The 19,456-nt window shown below is 40.9% G+C and overlaps 1 protein-coding gene across 1 annotated transcript in view; it reads right to left on the reverse strand.

The window, feature by feature from the left end:
- The window catches only part of LOC136872592 (inactive dipeptidyl peptidase 10), a 782,685-nt gene that overhangs the window by 230,895 nt on the left and 532,334 nt on the right, over positions 1-19,456 (reverse strand). The window contains exon 3 of the mRNA XM_067146389.2: positions 3,081-3,392. Coding sequence (XP_067002490.1) covers positions 3,081-3,392 — 312 coding nt within the window. The remainder of the gene's footprint in view (positions 1-3,080; positions 3,393-19,456) is intronic.

Here is a 19,456-nt window from a genome sequence, read left to right on the forward strand (position 1 = left end):
GAAGTCGATAGATTCACAACCCATGTTCCAATTGAGACCGAATAGTGAATTTTATGAAGAAGTTGAGAAGATAAAAACTACTATGAGGAAAGGAAGACTGTAATTTTATGGGAACATTAAGAGGATGAATCGAAGCAGATTGGCACACAGGATGCCTAGTCTACAAGAAAAGTGGAAAAAGTGGGGATCCGGGAGGGTGATATACAGGAAGGAATTGTGTAAACGTGCTTCATAGATCACCGTAACGAGTGAAAAATAGTGCAAATATTTTCGAAATTATGGTATACTAGCTGATGTACCCGTGCTTCTACATTGTATACACAATTCTAGGTTAAGTAGTGTACACGTTTTGGGTAAGATTGTAAATTGCATAGCTATTTACTCTTCTATACGACCAATAACATAGGTATTTAAAAATTAAATTTCAGGCGTCTTCCCCTAAACTACCATACCGTACCTTCCAGGGTAAATAAAATTACTTATCGCCTAGACTGTAGTTTCGTATTCCCCAACTTTACATACCGATTTTCATTAAATTCTCTTCAGCCATTTTTTCGTGGCTTGGACTTAGCAACAACAATTCACATTAATGAATATCTCTGTTATCTTAGCCGGTACGGTAAAAATGTATAAGACTTAAATTGTCAGCAATTTAATTCTCTATAACTTTTTTATGCAGTATTTATCGGTTAGACCACTAATAACATAAATATTTGAGAATTACATTTTAGGCCTTCCCCTAAACTACCATTTCACTCAGCGTGAATAAAATCATTTATAGCCTAGATTGTTGTAACTCAATTCCCCGACTATACATACCCATTTTCATTAAATTCTCTTCAGCCATTTTCTCGTGATGCACGTACATACATACATACATATATACATACATACAGACAGGCACACAGGCAGACAGACGGACAGAAATTACGGAAAATTTTAAAGTACATTTCCTTGTTACTGTGGACATGACCGATACAGAAATACGATTCTTTTTAAATTCTGAGCAATGCACAGACAAAACTCTTATTTTATATAGAGATTTTAACATGATACATTTCCGAAATCTCCCAAATGCAAACATATTGAGTTTACTGAGTGGTAAGAATACGTTTTCAGGGCAAATCTCACATTATTGGTTCAGACAATAAATATTTTAAATACTTTATCACAAAATGAACCTGAAAGTTTCTAAGTGTTATTAGAACGAAGTGCACATGTGCCTCGTGAATGCGTGCACACAGTCCAACATTTCTTGCAATATTTGGCACATCTGCGGTGAATTCGAATTCTGCGTCTCTTGCCATTCACTTTGCCCTTAACATCAAGAGTTCCACGTTGTCTCTTCTTACGATATGGCCAAAGAAACCTCACGCATTCGCTTCTGAATTCCCGCTTCTTTGATGTTGGATGCTTTTTTTTGTACATTTGTCAGTCCATGGGATACGTATTAGTCTCCGGTAGCACTAAATTTTAAAGGCTTTGAATTCTACTGTAAGTTACTTTCGAGAAAATTACACTGAAAGGAAATCTGGCATTAATTTCGGATTGAGAATGGGCCTAAGTATTACTGAAATTAGTTGTTTCTTATATCTGCCCTGTCCAGCGATCAACTATGCAACTCCTCTTATAGCGAGAACGACACGTCTCTCCCAGTGCAATGTCGGCGCCCTCAATACACAAAGTGAAGAGTTACGGAGTATATAAACGCTAACATTGCCGGAGACGAAAGAGGAGCCAACATTTTCTCCCGTCTTAGAACCGTCAGTTGAAGACACGTAGTGCGTTCTGATAGTGGTGAATCAAAGTCCCGGAAATACCTCCGATGAGCAGAGGCGTCCGTGTTCACTCTGGATCTACGGAATACATCTAGTCGCACTGTATATCCGGCCACGGAGGAACCTCGCTAGTAGTCGGCTCAAGACCTTGTTACACAGAACCGTGATCTCCATGTCTCTTCCTAAACTTCATAAACTTTTAATTACCCTATGGCATTACTCGTTCCTCTGAGTAACATTTCAACCCAACTACTGGAATGGGAGAACATACAGGGTGGCAAAAATGTCACTTCCCCTTCACAATCATTAAGACAACGATTGTTCAATACAACGACTTACAGACTAATTCTTCTTCTTTTCCTACCGCTTTTCCCCACACCTGTTGGGTCGCGTGTTTTACAGCTGGTTGCCTTTCCTAACGCCAACCCTATATGGAGGGATGCAATCACTATTGCGTGTTTCTGTAGTGGTTGGTAGTGTGGTATGTTGTCTGAATATTGAAGAGGAGAGTGTTGGGACGGACACAAATACCCAATCCCCGAGCCAGAAGAATTAATCAGAAGAGATTAAAATCCCTGACCCGGCCGGGAATCGAACCCGGGACCCTCTGGGATTATAAATGAAATTAATGGCATGAAATAGATTTTCGTTCGATGTTCTCAGTTCATCTAAATTTGTGACCACTATATTTCATACAATTCCCCACACACTAAAATCCCAAGAGCGTGGCGGCCGTCCTTAAATGTGCTGTCCAAAAGTTGCGAACGGTCAATGCAAAGTGCGGTGGAGCCAAATATAATGCTGACTGTGGTTGACTTACATCTCAGATAATATACAGTTGTGCGACATTTCCATAAATAAATAAGGTCGTGTTAATGCGATACTTGAAATTATTCCATTATCTCACGGGCCAATGACCACAACTGTGGGATTAGCGCGTCCATTTACTTTGAAGATTGCGCATCCATATCCAAGAATTTGGATCTGCTACAAAACACTCATAGAACTCGTCTTCTGTTAGCATAATCTTCTCACGTAATTTTGGGCAAGAAGTCTTTAATTGTATATCTTTTAGGATTCTCTGCAGGCTCCTTCGAGATATAACAAAGTGACTTCTTGGATGACTTTTGGGGAGTTTCTACAAATACTTGAGCAATCAATTGAGTACTTTAATGCGGACGACCAGATCTTGATACATCTCTAACGTTTCCCGTTTAGGCACTTGGAAAGTCGCTGTGAATTATGGAAGTATGTTTGTCGTAATTGAAGGTATGTCATTGACAGAACAGAACTTGTACGTACCAGCGTGTGGTTGGTGACAAGGAGGGTGACGGAGTCGTTGGAGGTATCGAGGACTCTGAGGCTGCCATCATCCGCTTGGAAGACGAAGTGCGTGTGGCTGATCCACGCCGGGGGCAGTCTGTTGGGGTTCAGGTCACCCTGGAGATACTCCCCCAGCTTCATGCGCCGCCCGCTCCAATAGAGAAGCTCGTCCACGTATCCCAGCAGGTAGATGGCTGTGACGATCCCTGCGATCACCACGCCGATCACCAGCAGGGACATAACAATACTCCGCCAATTGTTGCCATCGCCTGCGGCGGGGTACACCAGATCCTGCAACAATAGCATCGCGGTTGCCAGATTTCTCAGATCACATATGAATTTTAAAAAACAGACCGGAACTCTACATTCATTTGGATTTTCAATCGATGTTCTAAACATTCAAAATGAGATTCGTCAGATCTACAAAACGACACAATATACAGCACATCATAAACATTAATTTAAAATGTTATATGGAAATGTGGACACTGTAAATAAGTATATAAAAATAAAATATGAACATTTGAAATAATCAGCTATTTTAATAATTATAAAACTGGCAATAGAACATACGACACAATAATTATGTTTAAAGGATCCTTTTTCTTATGGAACTGGAGGTAACATATTTTTTACTGTTAAAAGTATGGGAAATTCGCATCCCGTGAAAAATTTAGGAGAGAGGCTGGACATTTTCCTTAAATATAGAGTTGTCCCTTAAAATACGCGTCGTCGGGAAAACCTGACAAGGTCAATTGGGCCACCCTCTAAAAATAGAGCACAGTACATCTTTCAACGCTGAAGCCATGGTGCAGCGCTCTATTTTAGAAATTGCTTGTCAATGCGCTTTGATTCTGCTGCTCTGAAGAATGTGAATGGCCGAGTACAACGACTCGAACATCTGTACTGTGGAGGGTATAGTGTTCAGCTATTTGGTTCCCACTGCCCAAGTTCAGACGCAATGCAAGAAATGGTGCTTTTGCACAATAATGCAAGGCCGCATGCCGCTAACATGACATCATGGATCTTTGTTGGGAGGTTCTTTCACACCTCTTTATTCTCCTAAACTTGCCGCCTCCGATTTTCACTTCTACTGTTCTTCATTCAAGAATATGGAGGGCCGTTCTTTTCATGATGATAATAATGCTATTTGTTTTACGTCCCACTAACTACTTTTTCGGTCTTCGGAGACGCCGAGGTGCCGGAATTTAGTCACGCAGGAGTTCTTTTACGTGCCAGTAAATCTACCTACACGAGGCTGTCGTATTTGAGCACCTTGAAATACCACCGGACTGAGCCAGGATCGAACCTGCCAAGTTGGGGTCAGAAGGCCAGCGCCTCAACCGTCTGTGCAACTCAGCCCGGCTTTTCATGATGAAAACGATCTTCGAACTACGGTAACGGACTGGTGTTGATATTCAAAGTAGAAAGCGCTTTCTCTTTACCATTGACCGCCATTTTGCAAACACTGGCATCTGGCGGTAACTGGAATAACTACAGAAGAAAACTGTGAAAGTTTGTCTGTCCATCACTTCAACGATAATAATCGTATACTTTGTACTGTCTACCGTTTTGAATACCTGTATTACTGTATTGTGCACTTCAATAGAATACTGCGAAGGAGGACAAAATGTGCTCGTGTTTCCTCTTCGTCATTCAAACACTTCATATTAGGTTGTAAGAAGTGGTTTGTTCGCAGAGGTCGTGGGCAGTTAGCCGCTCTTACAAGAGAGCTCCGTGTGTCAGTAATAAAATAATAATCCTTTTGTGTTAATAAACACTGTTTACTCGACTTGTTTCTCAAATGGCTCCACTAAAACACGCTGACTTTTACATTTCTTGGAATACACTTACACGTAGAATATCTACATATTAGTAACTTCAATAGATGGAATACATAAAAAATAACGTTAATTGATTTTTCCAGTCACTGGCCAGCTGGTTGTCTATCGCTTGATGTAGTCCTTTCTCCCTAATGCGGAAGGCATAACTAATAGATCAGCGCTTTTTATGTAGAAATGTAGGCCATCAGTACTGTCATTGTATCTGTAACTTGCTGTCCACTGGTTCTTCAATGTGTGCTATTCCAAACCAAACCCCACGGCACTTACGCCCTTGAAAGGGCTTTGGCCTGCCCAGCGACCGCTGCTCAGCCCGAAGGCCTTCAGATTATGAGGGGCCGTGTGGTCAGCACGACGCATCCTCTCGGTCGTTATTCTGGGCTTTCGAGACCGGGGCCGCCATCTCACCGTCAGATAGCTCCTCAATTCTAATCACGTAGGTCGGGAGAAAAATACCTGGCCTGGCCGGGAATCGAACCCGGGGCCTCCGGGCGAGAGGCAGGCACGCTACCCCCTACACCACAGTGTGTGCTATTGCCGGCCTCAATGACTCAGACGGTTTAGGCGTTGGCCTTCTGACCCAAGTTGGCAGGTTTGATCCTGGCTCAGTCCAATGGTATTTCAAGGTGCTCAAACATGTCACCCTCGTGTCGGTAGATCTATCGGCGTATGTATGTATGTATGTATGTATGTATGTATGTATGTATGTATGTATGTATGTATGTATGTATGTATGTATGTATGTATGTATGCATGCATGTATGTATGTTCAGTCCGTCAGCGATGCCGCTGGAGGGATCCTCAACAACTCTGCCATCAGCTGTCATAGATCGCCTAGGCATCACTGAAGAGGCGTACTAGGGAAATGAGGAGTGAGGTAGTTTCCCGTTGCTTTCCTCACCGAGCCAGAGTTGCTATTACATATCAGTTTGCCAAGCCCACCGAAATGCATACACCAACCGACCCTATGAGCAACATTTTCACACCATTCATAGCAGGGACTGGCTGCATAAGGATTGGCATCGCTCATGCCTCAGTCACTTTCATATTGTCAAAGCCAAGGATAAGACAGAGACAGATCTATGAATGTAACAAAATCGCTCTAGCCTATACCAGAAGACATAGTGCACTGTAAACACTAGGTCCTACCAGGAAAGGCATATCTATCGGCGTGCGAGGTTAAATTCCGGCACCTCAGCGTCTCCGAAAACCGTAAAAGTACTCAAGGGGACCTAAATCCATTATTATTATTATTATTATTATTATTATTATTATTATTATTATTATTATTATTATTATTATTATTATTATTATTATTATTGTACCGGGCGGTACACCTCCACGCCGCGAATTTAAATATTGCGCCAGTTGAAAACTCCTCTACAGGAGAAAGCCTGAACTTTAACAAACTGTATTACCTCAACAGGTTCTCCGAAGATGGCTCTATGTGAATTTCGTGGTGTTTCTGTTTTTCATGTATCAAGAAGTGTGGACATTCTCTACCAGATGTCTCTACTAAAAACTATGATTACGCACTCTGGTGCGAAGGAATGAACCTTCTTGAAGAAATTTTGTATTCATAAGTTTTGCTTTTACTCTATTTGGTCTGTTATTTTTGGGTTGGCAACATCAATCCTTTCTTTCCGCCTGTTTTGAATTTAGCCAATCCCAAATTTCTTTAATTTATTTTCAACCAATCATCTACATCTTCTTCGACATAGGTATGTTGCTCTAAGCGATCCAATAAAAGCGAAAGGGGTGTGTCTAATCATTTCTGAAAGGTCTCGAATGTTCCACGAGGATATATAAACTGCTGATTTTCTTGTCTCCGGGCCATTCGTATTACATCTTTCTAAGTGTGTGGATATGTAGCAGGGGGCGGGAAGCGCCTCGTTCTTCAGGCAGCAGTTCTTCATCAAGGTAATGGCCTTTTAACATCTTTATTTCTTGCTAGCTCAGCAGGGATATGTAGCAGGGACGGGAAGCGCCTCGTTCTTCAGGCAGCAGTTCTTCATCAAGGTAATGGCCTTTTAACATCTTTATTTCTTGCTAGCTCAGCAGTTTAACTCTCGGGGAAGCTTCGAAACCTTTAATATGTAAACCATACAACATGTAAATCCTTTTTCCTGGTAAACTTCATTTTTCTTGAACTTGAAAGCGGGGATAGAGAGTGCTTCACCCTCTCGAGCTCCCCTTCATTTTGAAATTGAGGTGACTACGTATTCGTAACCGTTTCTTCTCTTCCTTAATATATTAATGTTTTCCATACTAGTCACCTCCCTAGCTTGGGATTAGCCCCTGCCTGATCGGCCTAGCGCCACATAGGTTTTTAGACAAAAGCTTTGTGTAGGAGTGCAAGTTATCGCCTCCATTCAATCTTGTATTATGGGCCAGTAATTTAACCTGATGTTTTGTTTTTCTCATGTAAAGGCCCTGTAGGTTGGGTATCAAATACCCCTGTTTCTTAGTGTGCCTTGAGGGCAGTCTGAAGTGAAGGTCCAGCCTTTGATAGGCTTGTAATATTGAGAGCGGTTCTGCTCTTTTCTTTAACATTGTAATTAGGAGCAAGTGCTCCTTGTACTTAGGGGTTTTCTGCCCTGTAGCTTTTGTGATTGTGAGCTGAGAGCTCAAGAGTTAATGAATTCGGGCCGTAGCCCAATATACGTAAAAATTACTTAACTGGTTTTTGGTACAGCGGCTGTATACCTGATTGTTTTTGTTATTTCCCCTAGTGGGAACCGGTTAAATATTCTCTAAATTGTGTACCTGATTTAACTTGTTGTTATTTGTTGTATGCTCAAAATTCTATGCTACCATTGTTAAGTTTTTAAAATATAACCTTGTTAAAATTTTAATTCACCTTTCTTGCTTCTGTAGTTGAGACCTATTCCAGCCCGCACCTTCTTTCACCTCTGCAAAACCACAAAACTCCGTAACAATTATTATTATTATTATTATTATTATTATTATTATTACAGTATTTATTAATGAGTGCTATCATTTTCAATGGCCATCTGAAAATCTTGATAATAACTTGGATTATGTTTTCATGTTCAAAATTATGAATATTTATATAGTTTAACTTCACTGTTAACTGGAAATGGTCAATAAAATACCTTATCGTCGTTGCCGGGGCAAAACCTCCTATGTGATAATATTTTTGGAGATATACTGACCCGCAGCACATGCATTGAGAAGAGCGAGAATGCCTTGACAATATTCACACAATATTGCACTTTAGATGTCCGGCTCTATCGCTAAATGGTTAGCGTGCTGGCCTTTGGTCACAGGGGTCCCGGGTTAGATTCCCGGCAGGGTCGGGAATTTTAACCATCATTGGTTAATTTCCCTGGCACGGGGGGTGGGTGTATGTGTTGTCTTCATCATCTTTTCATCCTCATCACGACGCGGAGGTCACCTACGGGAGTCAAATCAAAAGACCTGCATCTGGCGAGCCGAACCCGTCCTGGGATTTCCCGGCACTAAAAGCCATACGCCATTTTTTTTCTTTTCACTTTAGATGACAGAACCTTACCGGCCAAAGTTCTAAGCTAAAATATTTCACATACGAGTTTTTTCCCCGGCAGCCACGTTATGTTACTTCACATCAACACTGTATTAATGAATTTTAACTAGGCTAATACAGAATGCTGGAATGGATCTACAAAAGACGGAACGCTCTCTCTGCTACGTTCTGTCCACAGATTTCTCTCTGCAGTTTCTGATGAATTTAGATCGAAGATATTTAGCACCCAGTGGAGTGGTTGCGCGCTGCGGCTATAAAGTCGCAAAACGCGTGGGTTCGAACCTCACTAAGAGTAGTTTTCTGTGGTTTCCCATGTACAAATGCCGGAACAGTTCCTATTACTAGGCCACCTCCTTAACAATCATTAATTTCATTTTCATTAGCTCAAGTGAGTTAGGTCACTTCTTCTCCGAGCGGTATGTCTTAGACATTTTGATAATCTAATATAATTAAAATCGTAACGACCGTGTGTCTGTACATTGACTATTTTGGCGAAATTTTCGTTCAGTTATCCGTTTCAAGTGTAATAATGACCACCTGCATATTTGTTAGCTTTAGTTTCCTGAACGTTCTCATATTTTACCCCCCCCCCCCGCCCCGCGAAACAAGATTGAGACACAATCTCTCAGACGAGCTAGAAAATTTGACAAAATTATATGTCATAGCCTGTAATCGACGGAAAGCTTCTAAGTTCTTTAAATATTTCATATCTTACCCCCGAAAAATATCGGAATATTGAGGCAATTTTAATGGCGGTGCAGACTTTCGTTTCGACAACTTTGGTCCAATGACGTTTCGTCGTATCTCTATTCCTTATAAGTTAGATTGATCTCTTTTTCTCGATTATACCGAATTTTTCTCTTTGTACACGTATAATTCGTAGTTCGAATCACTTATACGAAATATAGAATCATCTAATTCTGCACGAACATTGGTCCACCCAGTATCCATACGTGAGCCAAATTCTATGTTAGTAGCTGCCATATTAGTACCTGAAAGTAATGCACTGTGAGAAAACCTTACCCAAATTTCACCCTAATCATCGTTTGTAACTCAATTTTACCCATAAATAGATAAGACAGGAGAAAATATGTTTAGACCAGCCATTTAGATCGCTAAATGAGGCGTCTTATGGTACAATCCGTTTATCGATATGATGTATCGTTTAGCAGCACTTAATCTATAAATGAGGGTTTGCAATATTGTAAACATGCATATACTTCGTATGTCGATGTATATATTGAAACAGGAACGCCCGTACTTCAGTTTATCGGAGAGCATGAGAAACGACAAGGCGTGTACGGCCCATGCTAAGAGAGTGAGAGAGAGAAGGGTAGTGAAATTTTTTTTAATGATTAAGTGGATCCTTCAGTTTATTCAATGGATATGCAAAGAATTATGTCACCTTTTACAGCTGAATCGTGGAGTTGTCCTTGAAGGCGTGGAGGGGACGTCGTCCTGCGGCGGCTGCGTCGTCTTGCGGTCGGCGTCGGCGTTGTCTTCCGTCGTTGGTGTTTTCTCTGTATTAGTGTTGATGACGACTCGAACCTAAGGCAGGAACGGGGAAATGTGGAGCTTCCACATCGGACGTCATGGGACTCTGGTGTGACATCTCTCTAAGGCGAAGCACACCGAAATAGTTCCCACAGTCAATGATGTTGAACGCACTTTAGCAGCAAGGATAAAGTCAGAGTCACAGTTCCATGAGAATAAGATGGAAGGAATTATCGTATTTGGAATAATAAACAAACGAAAACAATCTAGGACCTTCCGAGGTGCAGTGATTAAGCACTTCACAAAGAAAATTAAATTCACCGGGTACAGTCTCTGCACTGTACACCATGAGCACAATATTCACACACTTGTTGAAATAAACGACAGTCCAAGTTCTGTTACGTCGTAATTTTTAGAAGATTATCACTGGCACTTAACATCATACGTGATTCTGAACAGGTTATGATGGGAATTGGCATGGTCCCTCGGAAAGAAATTACGATACCGTATTCCACAAGTTAATACTGTCTTTAAGAGGGAATGTTGGCACAGTTTATTACGAACACAGTTCAACGGATAGACACAGTCTTTAAATGAAATGAAGGTCGGCACAGTTTTATTACGAACACAGTTCCGAAAAATGGATAAACACAGTCTTTAAATGAAATGAAGGTCGGCACAGTTTTATTACGAACACAGTTCAATGGATAGACACAGTCTTTAAATGAAATGCAGGCTGGCACAGTTTATGTTAGAAACGTTATCGCTGTTTTCACACAGTCTTTAAATGAAATCAAGGTTGGCACAGTTTATGCTAGAAACACTATCGCTGTTTTCACACAGTCTTTAAATGAAATCAAGGTTGGCACAGTTTATGCTAGAAACACTATCGCTGTTTTCACACAGTCTTTAAATGAAATCAAGGTTGGCACAGTTTATGCTAGAAACACTATCGCTGTTTTCACACAGTCTTTAAATGAAATCAAGGTTGGCACAGTTTATGCTAGAAACACTATCGCTGTTTTCACACAGTCTTTAAATGAAATCAAGGTTGGCACAGTTTATGCTAGAAACACTATCGCTGTTTTCACACAGTCTTTAAATGAAATCAAGGTTGGCACAGTTTATGCTAGAAACACTATCGCTGTTTTCACACAGTCTTTAAATGAAATCAAGGTTGGCACAGTTTATGCTAGAAACACTATCGCTGTTTTCACACAGTCTTTAAATTAAATCAAGGTTGGCACAGTTTATGCTAGAAACACTATCGCTGTTTTCACACAGTCTTTAAATGAAATCAAGGTTGGCACAGTTTATGCTAGAAACACAGTCTTTAAATGAAATCAAGGTTGGCACAGTTTATGCTAGAAACACTCATAGTCCACAAACGAAATATAATCGCCCAGTCGTACAGACTGATAAAATGAAATTACGTTTTTGTTCATGCACAAAGTTCAAGCCCACGGAGAAAGCTTCTAACACTAACGTTTCTGAACTCAAGTATACAGCCGGACCGAATGACGAATTATATCGCGACGTGCTTACTTGCACACACACACTGAACTCACGGCTTACTGTCGACTCCCCTCACTCTCTCTGCCTACGGCACACTTCAGCTGCACACTGCTCACACTGCACACACTCTGCTTTACCCCAGGCTGGCGATTCGCTTATATTGCCGAAGGTCGGTGAGCGTGGCTACACATGTGGGCCCCAAGAAAATTTTATATCTTGGCCATCTTTACACCGATTGACATGAAATTTCGGCTAGCAGCGTTCATTATTCCTGCCTGCAAGGTGACGTTATTGAAAAATTGATATCACATTTCGTTCATGCTGCCATGCCATGGAACACGAAAGAACCTTCTGCGTGACGTCGCTTGACCTTGGCCGGTGTTCTGGAACAGCGCGAGCTTGCTTGCAGTTCCCACAATGCCTGTGCACTCGGCGCAAGTTTTAAATGCTTACGGCCGGGTGTTAGCGAGTTCCTCTTAATAAATGAATGAAACGTGAATGCTCGTAGGGCGTTCCCGTTTCAATATATTCACTGAAGTCGATTTGTAGCGATGTAGAAATGGTGTGTTTGCCATTATAATTATTTTTCATCGACAGTGACTCTCGGCAGGAGGGCGTCTGCTATTGTAATCATTACTCTCCACATCGACTTTGACTGGCAGTAGGAATGCGATCCTTCGCCAACCCCTTTGTTACTAGCATTAGTAAGGAGGGACTACCATTGTAATTAATTATTCCCTTCTCGATTTGACTCGGAGGAAGTCAAGGGAGCATGCAATTTTGTTCAAAACTCCCCTAAACGATTGTGTTTGGGGAGTAGGTATGTGTGCCCGCCATTACAAAACAAATTTTCCCATCTAAAATGTGACTGCATTAAGCATAGTGGCTTTGGTATTATAATGCAAACTCACCAGCTCGGTGTGACTGTCATTAGGAAAAGAGGCCTGTCATTATAATGATAACAGCACAACTCAATTTTGACTGGCAGTAGGGAAGACGCCTGCTATTATAATATAAACTCCTCAACTTTGATCTGTCTGGAAGTAGGGAAGGGCGCCTGTCATTGTAACAAAAATTCCCCCAAATCGATTGTGACCGTGCATTAGGTAATGGGGCCTCCCACTATAATGAAAATTTACCTACTCGACTGTGAATGGTAGTGGGCAATTCAGCCTGCCGTTATCATCACAACTCCGCAACTCGCACTTTACATTGGAAACAACCTCTCCCTGCTGTTTCTGGGTAATGCTAAGAGACGAGCAATTTAAAAAATTCTTATTCACTGCATATACAGTAATTTACTTGATATCCGTATACAATGTAGAATACAGTAGCGAAGCACGGGTACATTTGCTAGTATATATATATATGTGTGTGTATAAAATAACATGGACTGACTGACTGACTGACTGACTGACTGACTGACTGACTGACTGACTGACTGACTGACTGACTGACTGACTGACTGACTGACTGACTGACTGACTGACTGATCATCGCCGAGCCAAAACTACTGGACATAAAGAAATGAAATTTTGAGTATGCATCTATATTACAATGTGGGTGCTCACTAAGGGAGAATTTTTTGATATTCCACCGCTAAGGGGGTGAAAAGGGGGTGAATTTTTAAAATGAGTGTATCTATATCTCAAACACTTAACAGTTTAAAGACGTGAAGATTGGTGTTTGAAATCTCCTTTAAAAATAAGCAAAAACACGTATTTTTTGTTTTCGGAAAAACCTCTTAAGGAGGTGCAAAAAGATGAAAAAGTGGTTGAATACCTTTTATGAGGATACTTGTATCTCAAAAACTGAAGATGTTACAGTCATGAAAATTCGGTATTTGGAATCTCCTTGAAAAATAGAGAAACTCGTATTTTTTTGTTTTTGGAAAATCTACTTAAGAGGGGGTGGACAGGAGCGGCAAAGGGGGTGAATTTTTAAAACGAGGATATCTACAATACATCTCAAAAACGTAACACATTACAGACGTGAGAATTGGTATGTGGATTCACCTGTAAAAGTAAAGGAACACGCAGAACGCACAATTCGTTTTCTGAAAATCCACTTAAACAAAAAAGGGAATATTTGTGGAAGATTTGAGTGATCCGCGAAAATCTTTAAGAAACCTGGCCCATATTCTTCTTCACGGAGGCGGTAAGAAAAACTAATAGAAATCATAGAAATGTAAACTTTAAGCCGCAAGGAAACATGACTGCCTTCAGTCTGTCAACATCATCATTCACGAATTCTGCCTTATGGGAGGTCTTGTCATGGAATAAACCTCTTCCACTTTTGCCTGTCCATAATCAAGTTCTTCACATTCGAATATTTCTTTCCTGTGAAGTTGAGTTGTCGAGCGTTTGATATATTTTCCTTCCTCCTCTTTTTTTTTTTTTTTTTTTTGCCTTTCACCATTCCCTCTATTCCTTCTTTCAGTAAACAGCCCCTCCTCAAACAATGTCAGATCCAGTTCATTTTTATGAATTAAATCCTGAATCAATGCTGTTTTCTGATTAAACGCGCTTTTATTTGCAAGGACGTATAAATTCGCATAATAACAGTATTGGTCAGTTGTGAATCCAAGAATAATTCATGAAATTTGTTCAAAGGATTGCAGGGCTAATTTTTTAAACGACACAATTAATTCTGACCGATAAATGGAACAAGCGGTTTCCTCAGCTGACTGAATGTGATGTCTTCGAGGAGAGAGGGCAGCTCGCCCTTTTACTTCTTCTTTGAAAGTGTACAAGAACTGTAAATTGCAATCCGCACCTAAATTTTGAACATTCATGAAGCAGAATTGCAGAAAATGGACCGGCACATGATCACGTGCCACAACCGTTGTCTTGAGAGCATTTTCAACACATTCTCTAATGGGGTAGGCACTAAATGTTATTTTTTAAATCTGATTATCCATTCATTGAAGTTGATTAATTTTTCTACGGGCACCCGGTGACCGTGCCATGCACGAAGCACGTCAACGCTTGCGGGACTCGCTCGGTATGATGGTGTGTCTGTTATGCTTTGGGCTCCGGACTCACCATACGACTTCGACTTTTATTTATTGCTATAGATATAAACAACCGTCTTCCCAAGTAAACTTTTATCAACTTGATATCAAACATTTTATAAAATTGTCTGACGAAGACTTGATCATGAGGAATGAGGCGACCATCTAGAGTGTATCCTAATATAGCAACAAAAGAGAGTGATTGCGGTGTGGCGGTGATCAATCTTCGCACAACAATAGCGGACACATTCGTGCAACCTAATGTATTCATTTCAATTGCAGATAAAACTCCATCCTTCGCTTGATGGGAGAACACTTATCATTCCAATGTATTTATACCCTACCCAATATCTACGACACGCGAACTGCGAGAAGTCTATTTTCAACGGCAGTGTGGGACGTGGACCCACGGGGAGGTTCTATATCACGTGCGACCACCACTGGGTGACGTGATAATAATGTTATCCGCTACTTCATTATTTAATTATTAATAATTTTATCGGTTACTTCATCAATTTATTTATTTATTTATTTATTTATTTATTTATTTATTTATTTATTTATTTACTATTTCATTCTTCAACTGAAAACAACCTTACATTAGACCTTTTATTAATCTTGGTCTAAAGCATGGTGTGTGTGTGTGTCTTGAAGTATCTTAATTTTGTCTGTTCTGGTTTGTTTTGTTTTGTCATCATAATTACTCACTGCTATGCCTTTCAGCATGAATATACTAATTGCCGCCACAATCTTCTACTTTTAACTGGTACTGTAGCCTCGTTTGTTTCTAAATCTCTTATCCTTAAATCGTTAAAAACTGAGTCTAAGCACGGTCGTACTGGTCTCCCTCTGCTCGTCTTACCCTCCATAACGAAGTCCAATATATTTCTCCTGCATTCGCCGTACATGACCCCACAACGAAAGCCGGTTTATGCGTACAGCTTCATCCATCGAGTTCATTCCTATCTCTGCCTTGATATCCTCATTCCGAGTACCCTCCTGCCTTTGTTCCCACCTGTTTGTACCAGAAATCATTCTCGCTACTTTCATGTCTGTTACTTATAGCTTATGAATAAGATATCCTAAGTCCACCCAGCTTTCACTCCCGTAAATAAAAGTTGGTCTGAAAACAGACCGATTTAAATATAGGTTTTTTTTTCAGGAGCTGACTTCCTTCTTACATAATACTGTTGATCGCAACTGCGAGCTCACTGCGTTGGCTTTACTACACTTTGATTCAATCTCACTTACTATACTACTATCCTGGGATAACATACATCCTAAATACTTGAAATTATCTACCTGTTCCAGCTGTATCTCCAATCCGACATTCAGTTCTCCTGGATTTCTTACCTACCGACATCAATTAGTCTTAGAAAGGCTTATTTTCCTACAATACTTATTGCACCTATTTTCAAGTTCCAAGATATTAGACTGCAGGCTTTCCGCACAATCTGCCTCCCGGAATCCCTACCTGCCACTTAATACCTTCCACCAGATGATCCATATAAACTATTTTTAAAAAAAGATGAAAGATTGCAGTCTTGTCTACCTCTGTAAGTACCTTGAACCAATAACTCATTCTACCATCAGTTCTCACTGTAGCCCAATTATCAACATGAATGTCGTTGATTGATTTTAATAATAATCCACCCTTAATCCCAAAGACCCTCAGTACGGCGGAAATCTTTTCCTTCGGTACTTTGTCATATGCCTTCTCTAAATCTACGAAACATAAATATAAATGTCTATTCCTCACGTAGCATTTTTCAGTTAACTGGTGCATACTGAAAGCCGGCCCCGTGGTGTAGGGTTAGCGTGTCTGCCTCTCACTCGGAGGCCCCGGGTTCGATTCCCGGCCAGGTCAGGGATTTTACCTGGACCTGAGGGCTGGTTCGAGGACCACTCAGCCTACGTGATTAGAATTGAGGAGCTATCTGACGGTGAGATAGCGGCCCAGGTATAGAAAGCCAAGAATAACGGCCGAGAGGATTCGTCGTGCTGACCACACGACACCTCGTAATCTGCAGGCCTTCGGGCTGACCAGTGGTCGCTTGGTAGGCCAAGGCCCTTCAAGGGCTGTAGTGCCATGGGGGGGTGTGCATACTGACAATTTGATCCTGACAGGCACTCTATGGTCTGAAACCAAAACAGTTTAAATCCTACCTTCTAAGATCCCAGTGAACACCTTGCCTGGTAAACTGATCAGTGAGATACCTCGCTAGTTGTTGCAACCCTTCCTGTTACCTGCTTTTGTTTAATCAGAAGGTACCTTAACAACACCCCATACTAATTTTATTACCCTAAAAATAAATTTCATCCCTTCCTTTCCACTATACTTCATCATTTCAGGTCTAATTTAATCTGTTTCTGCTGCTTTATGACAGTGGAATATACGTACCTCCTTTTCACTTCACCAACATCATCATCCTTTCCATGAGCTCGGTTGTTTATGTCACCAGGAAGATTTTCTTTTACGTTGAAAAGATTTCCAAAATAATCCTTCCACCTGCCCAGTGATTACGTAGGATCTATTATGAGTTCGCCTGATTTACCCAAAATGACTATTCATTTCTTTTTTTTCCCCTTCCTTCTTAAGATTTTTTATTACTGTCCAGAGAGGTTTCCTTGCAGCTTGATCTGGCCCTTCCAGGTTATAACCGAAATGTTCCCACGACTTCTTTTTGGATTTGCTGGGCTGAATGGCTCAGACGGTTGAGACGCTGGCCTTCTGACCCCAACTTGGCACGTTCGAGCCTGGCTCAATCCGGTGGTATTTGAAGGTGCTCAAGTACGTCAGCCTTATGTCGGTAGATTTACTGGCACGTAAATGAACTCCCATGCTACTAAATTCCGGCACATCTGCGTCAACGAAAACCGTAGAAGTAGTTAGTGGAACGTAAATCAAATAACATTATTATTATCTTTTTGAATTCAACAGCTACTTGTTTCACTCTGTTTCTTTCTTCTGCATCAGGACTTGTTTGAATCCATTTCTGATACACCTTCTTTTTTACGTTCACAAGCTGCTCTCACTTTCTCATTCCACCAAGATGTTCGCCTTTTCCCATCTTTACACACAGTTGTTCCTAGGCATTCCCTTGCTGTTTCTACTACAGCATCCCTGTATCCCACCCATTCCCTTCATCTATCCTGAACCTGTGTACTGTCCATTGTTTAGAACTTTTCACCGTTCATGTCCATGTGCTTTTGTCTAATTTCCTTGTCCTGGAGATTTTCTACTCTTATTCGTCTGCAGACAGATATCACTTTCTCTATGCCAGGCCTAGAGGTACTTACTTCACTACAGATCTGTATCACCAAAATGTCCCCGGAGTACCCGTATATTCCTAACTGATTTCCTGAATTCAAAGTCGGTTATGATACAGTCTATTATGGATCTGGTGTCCCTACCCTCCGACGCGTAGCAGTGAATAGCCTTATACATGAAGAATGTATTTGTAACTGCTAGTCACATACTAGCACGTAAGTCCAGCAAATACATCCTATTCCTGTTAGCTTCAATGTCTTCACCGCATTTACCAATCGCCCTTTCGTATCCTTTACTTTGATTTTCAACTCTTGCATTAAAATCGCCCATTAGCACTGTAACGGAGTTTCGTGGATTTGCAGAGGTGAAAGAAGGTGCAGGGGTGAACAGGTCTCAAAATACGAAATTAAAGTTAAGATAAAATTTAGCAAGGTTATATTTTCTTTCCAAGATTAAGAAATAACAAGAATGGCAGGTACAGAGTAGCGAAGCAACCAATCGAGAATGTACAATTACAGAGTTACAGGATTTGGGCTCAGCGAGCCAGACACATAATTCTTGAGCAATAAGCCCAACCTTACGCTATACAAGATTCAACAAAGGGGCAGAAGACCCCAATCATGCCCAGGAGATCTTGCTCCCAATTACACAGTAAAGCCTCCTCGAGGCACGCATAAACAAATTTTAAGAAAGAGCGACCAGCTCTTAAGTTCAAGCCTATCAAAGGCCACACCAAATTCCACCTTCAAGCTGTCCCCCAAGGACACATACACAGGGGTAAAAATACCCAACCTACTGAGGCCTATTCAGAGAAGAAACAGAAATATTACATGGCCTCTAAAATACCAACTTGAGCGGAGGCGATCTTGCACTCCTAATATACTTTATTTAAAAACTACTTGGCACTAGGCCTCAAATGCAAGGGCTAATCCCATACTAAAGAGGTGACTTATAGAAGGAGACAATTTACATTACGTTAAGGAAGAAACGGTTGAGAAAATAAGTTCACCTCAATGCAATATGAGTGGGAGCTCGAGAGGGTTAAGCACTCTCTATCCCAATATGTAGTTTAACAAGATAGAATTGATACCAAGTGTCTTTACATTTTAGGGAAAAGTTACATGGTAAAACGCTTCGGACCTGCCCCGAGAGTTAAACTGCTGAGCTAGCAAGAAGTTATTAATCGGCCATTACCTGGTGGTTGAACTGCCGCCCGACGAAAGAGGCGCTTCCCGCCCCCTGCTACGTACTTTACACACTGAAAGATGTTACTGAAGTGGCCCGGAGACCCGAAAATCAGCAGTTTATATACCCTCGTGGAAAGTTCGAGGCGTTTCAGGAATGAGAACACCCTCCCACAAAAATTTTATTGGTTAACGACGAAAACCCCTACACTAGATGGGGAAGAAACACCTTATTGGTGGAAAATTAATTAGAGGAAAATTAGGATTGGCCAGTTTCAAAACTGGCAGAAAGAAAGGGTTAATATTGCCAACTTAAACAATAACTGAAAGAAATTTAACAAAGAACAAACTTATGAATTCCAAATTTCTCCAAAAACATAGTTCTTTCACTTCACACTAGGGTGTACAATTGTAGTTCTTCAGTAGTGCCATCTGGAAGAGAATGTCCACACTTCTTACTACAGGCAAAACAAAAATACATCGAAAACGACCCAGTTCAGAAACTTCAAAA

Source organism: Anabrus simplex, chromosome 4 (genome assembly GCF_040414725.1).
Source record: "Anabrus simplex isolate iqAnaSimp1 chromosome 4, ASM4041472v1, whole genome shotgun sequence".
Lineage (NCBI taxonomy): Eukaryota > Metazoa > Arthropoda > Insecta > Orthoptera > Tettigoniidae > Anabrus > Anabrus simplex.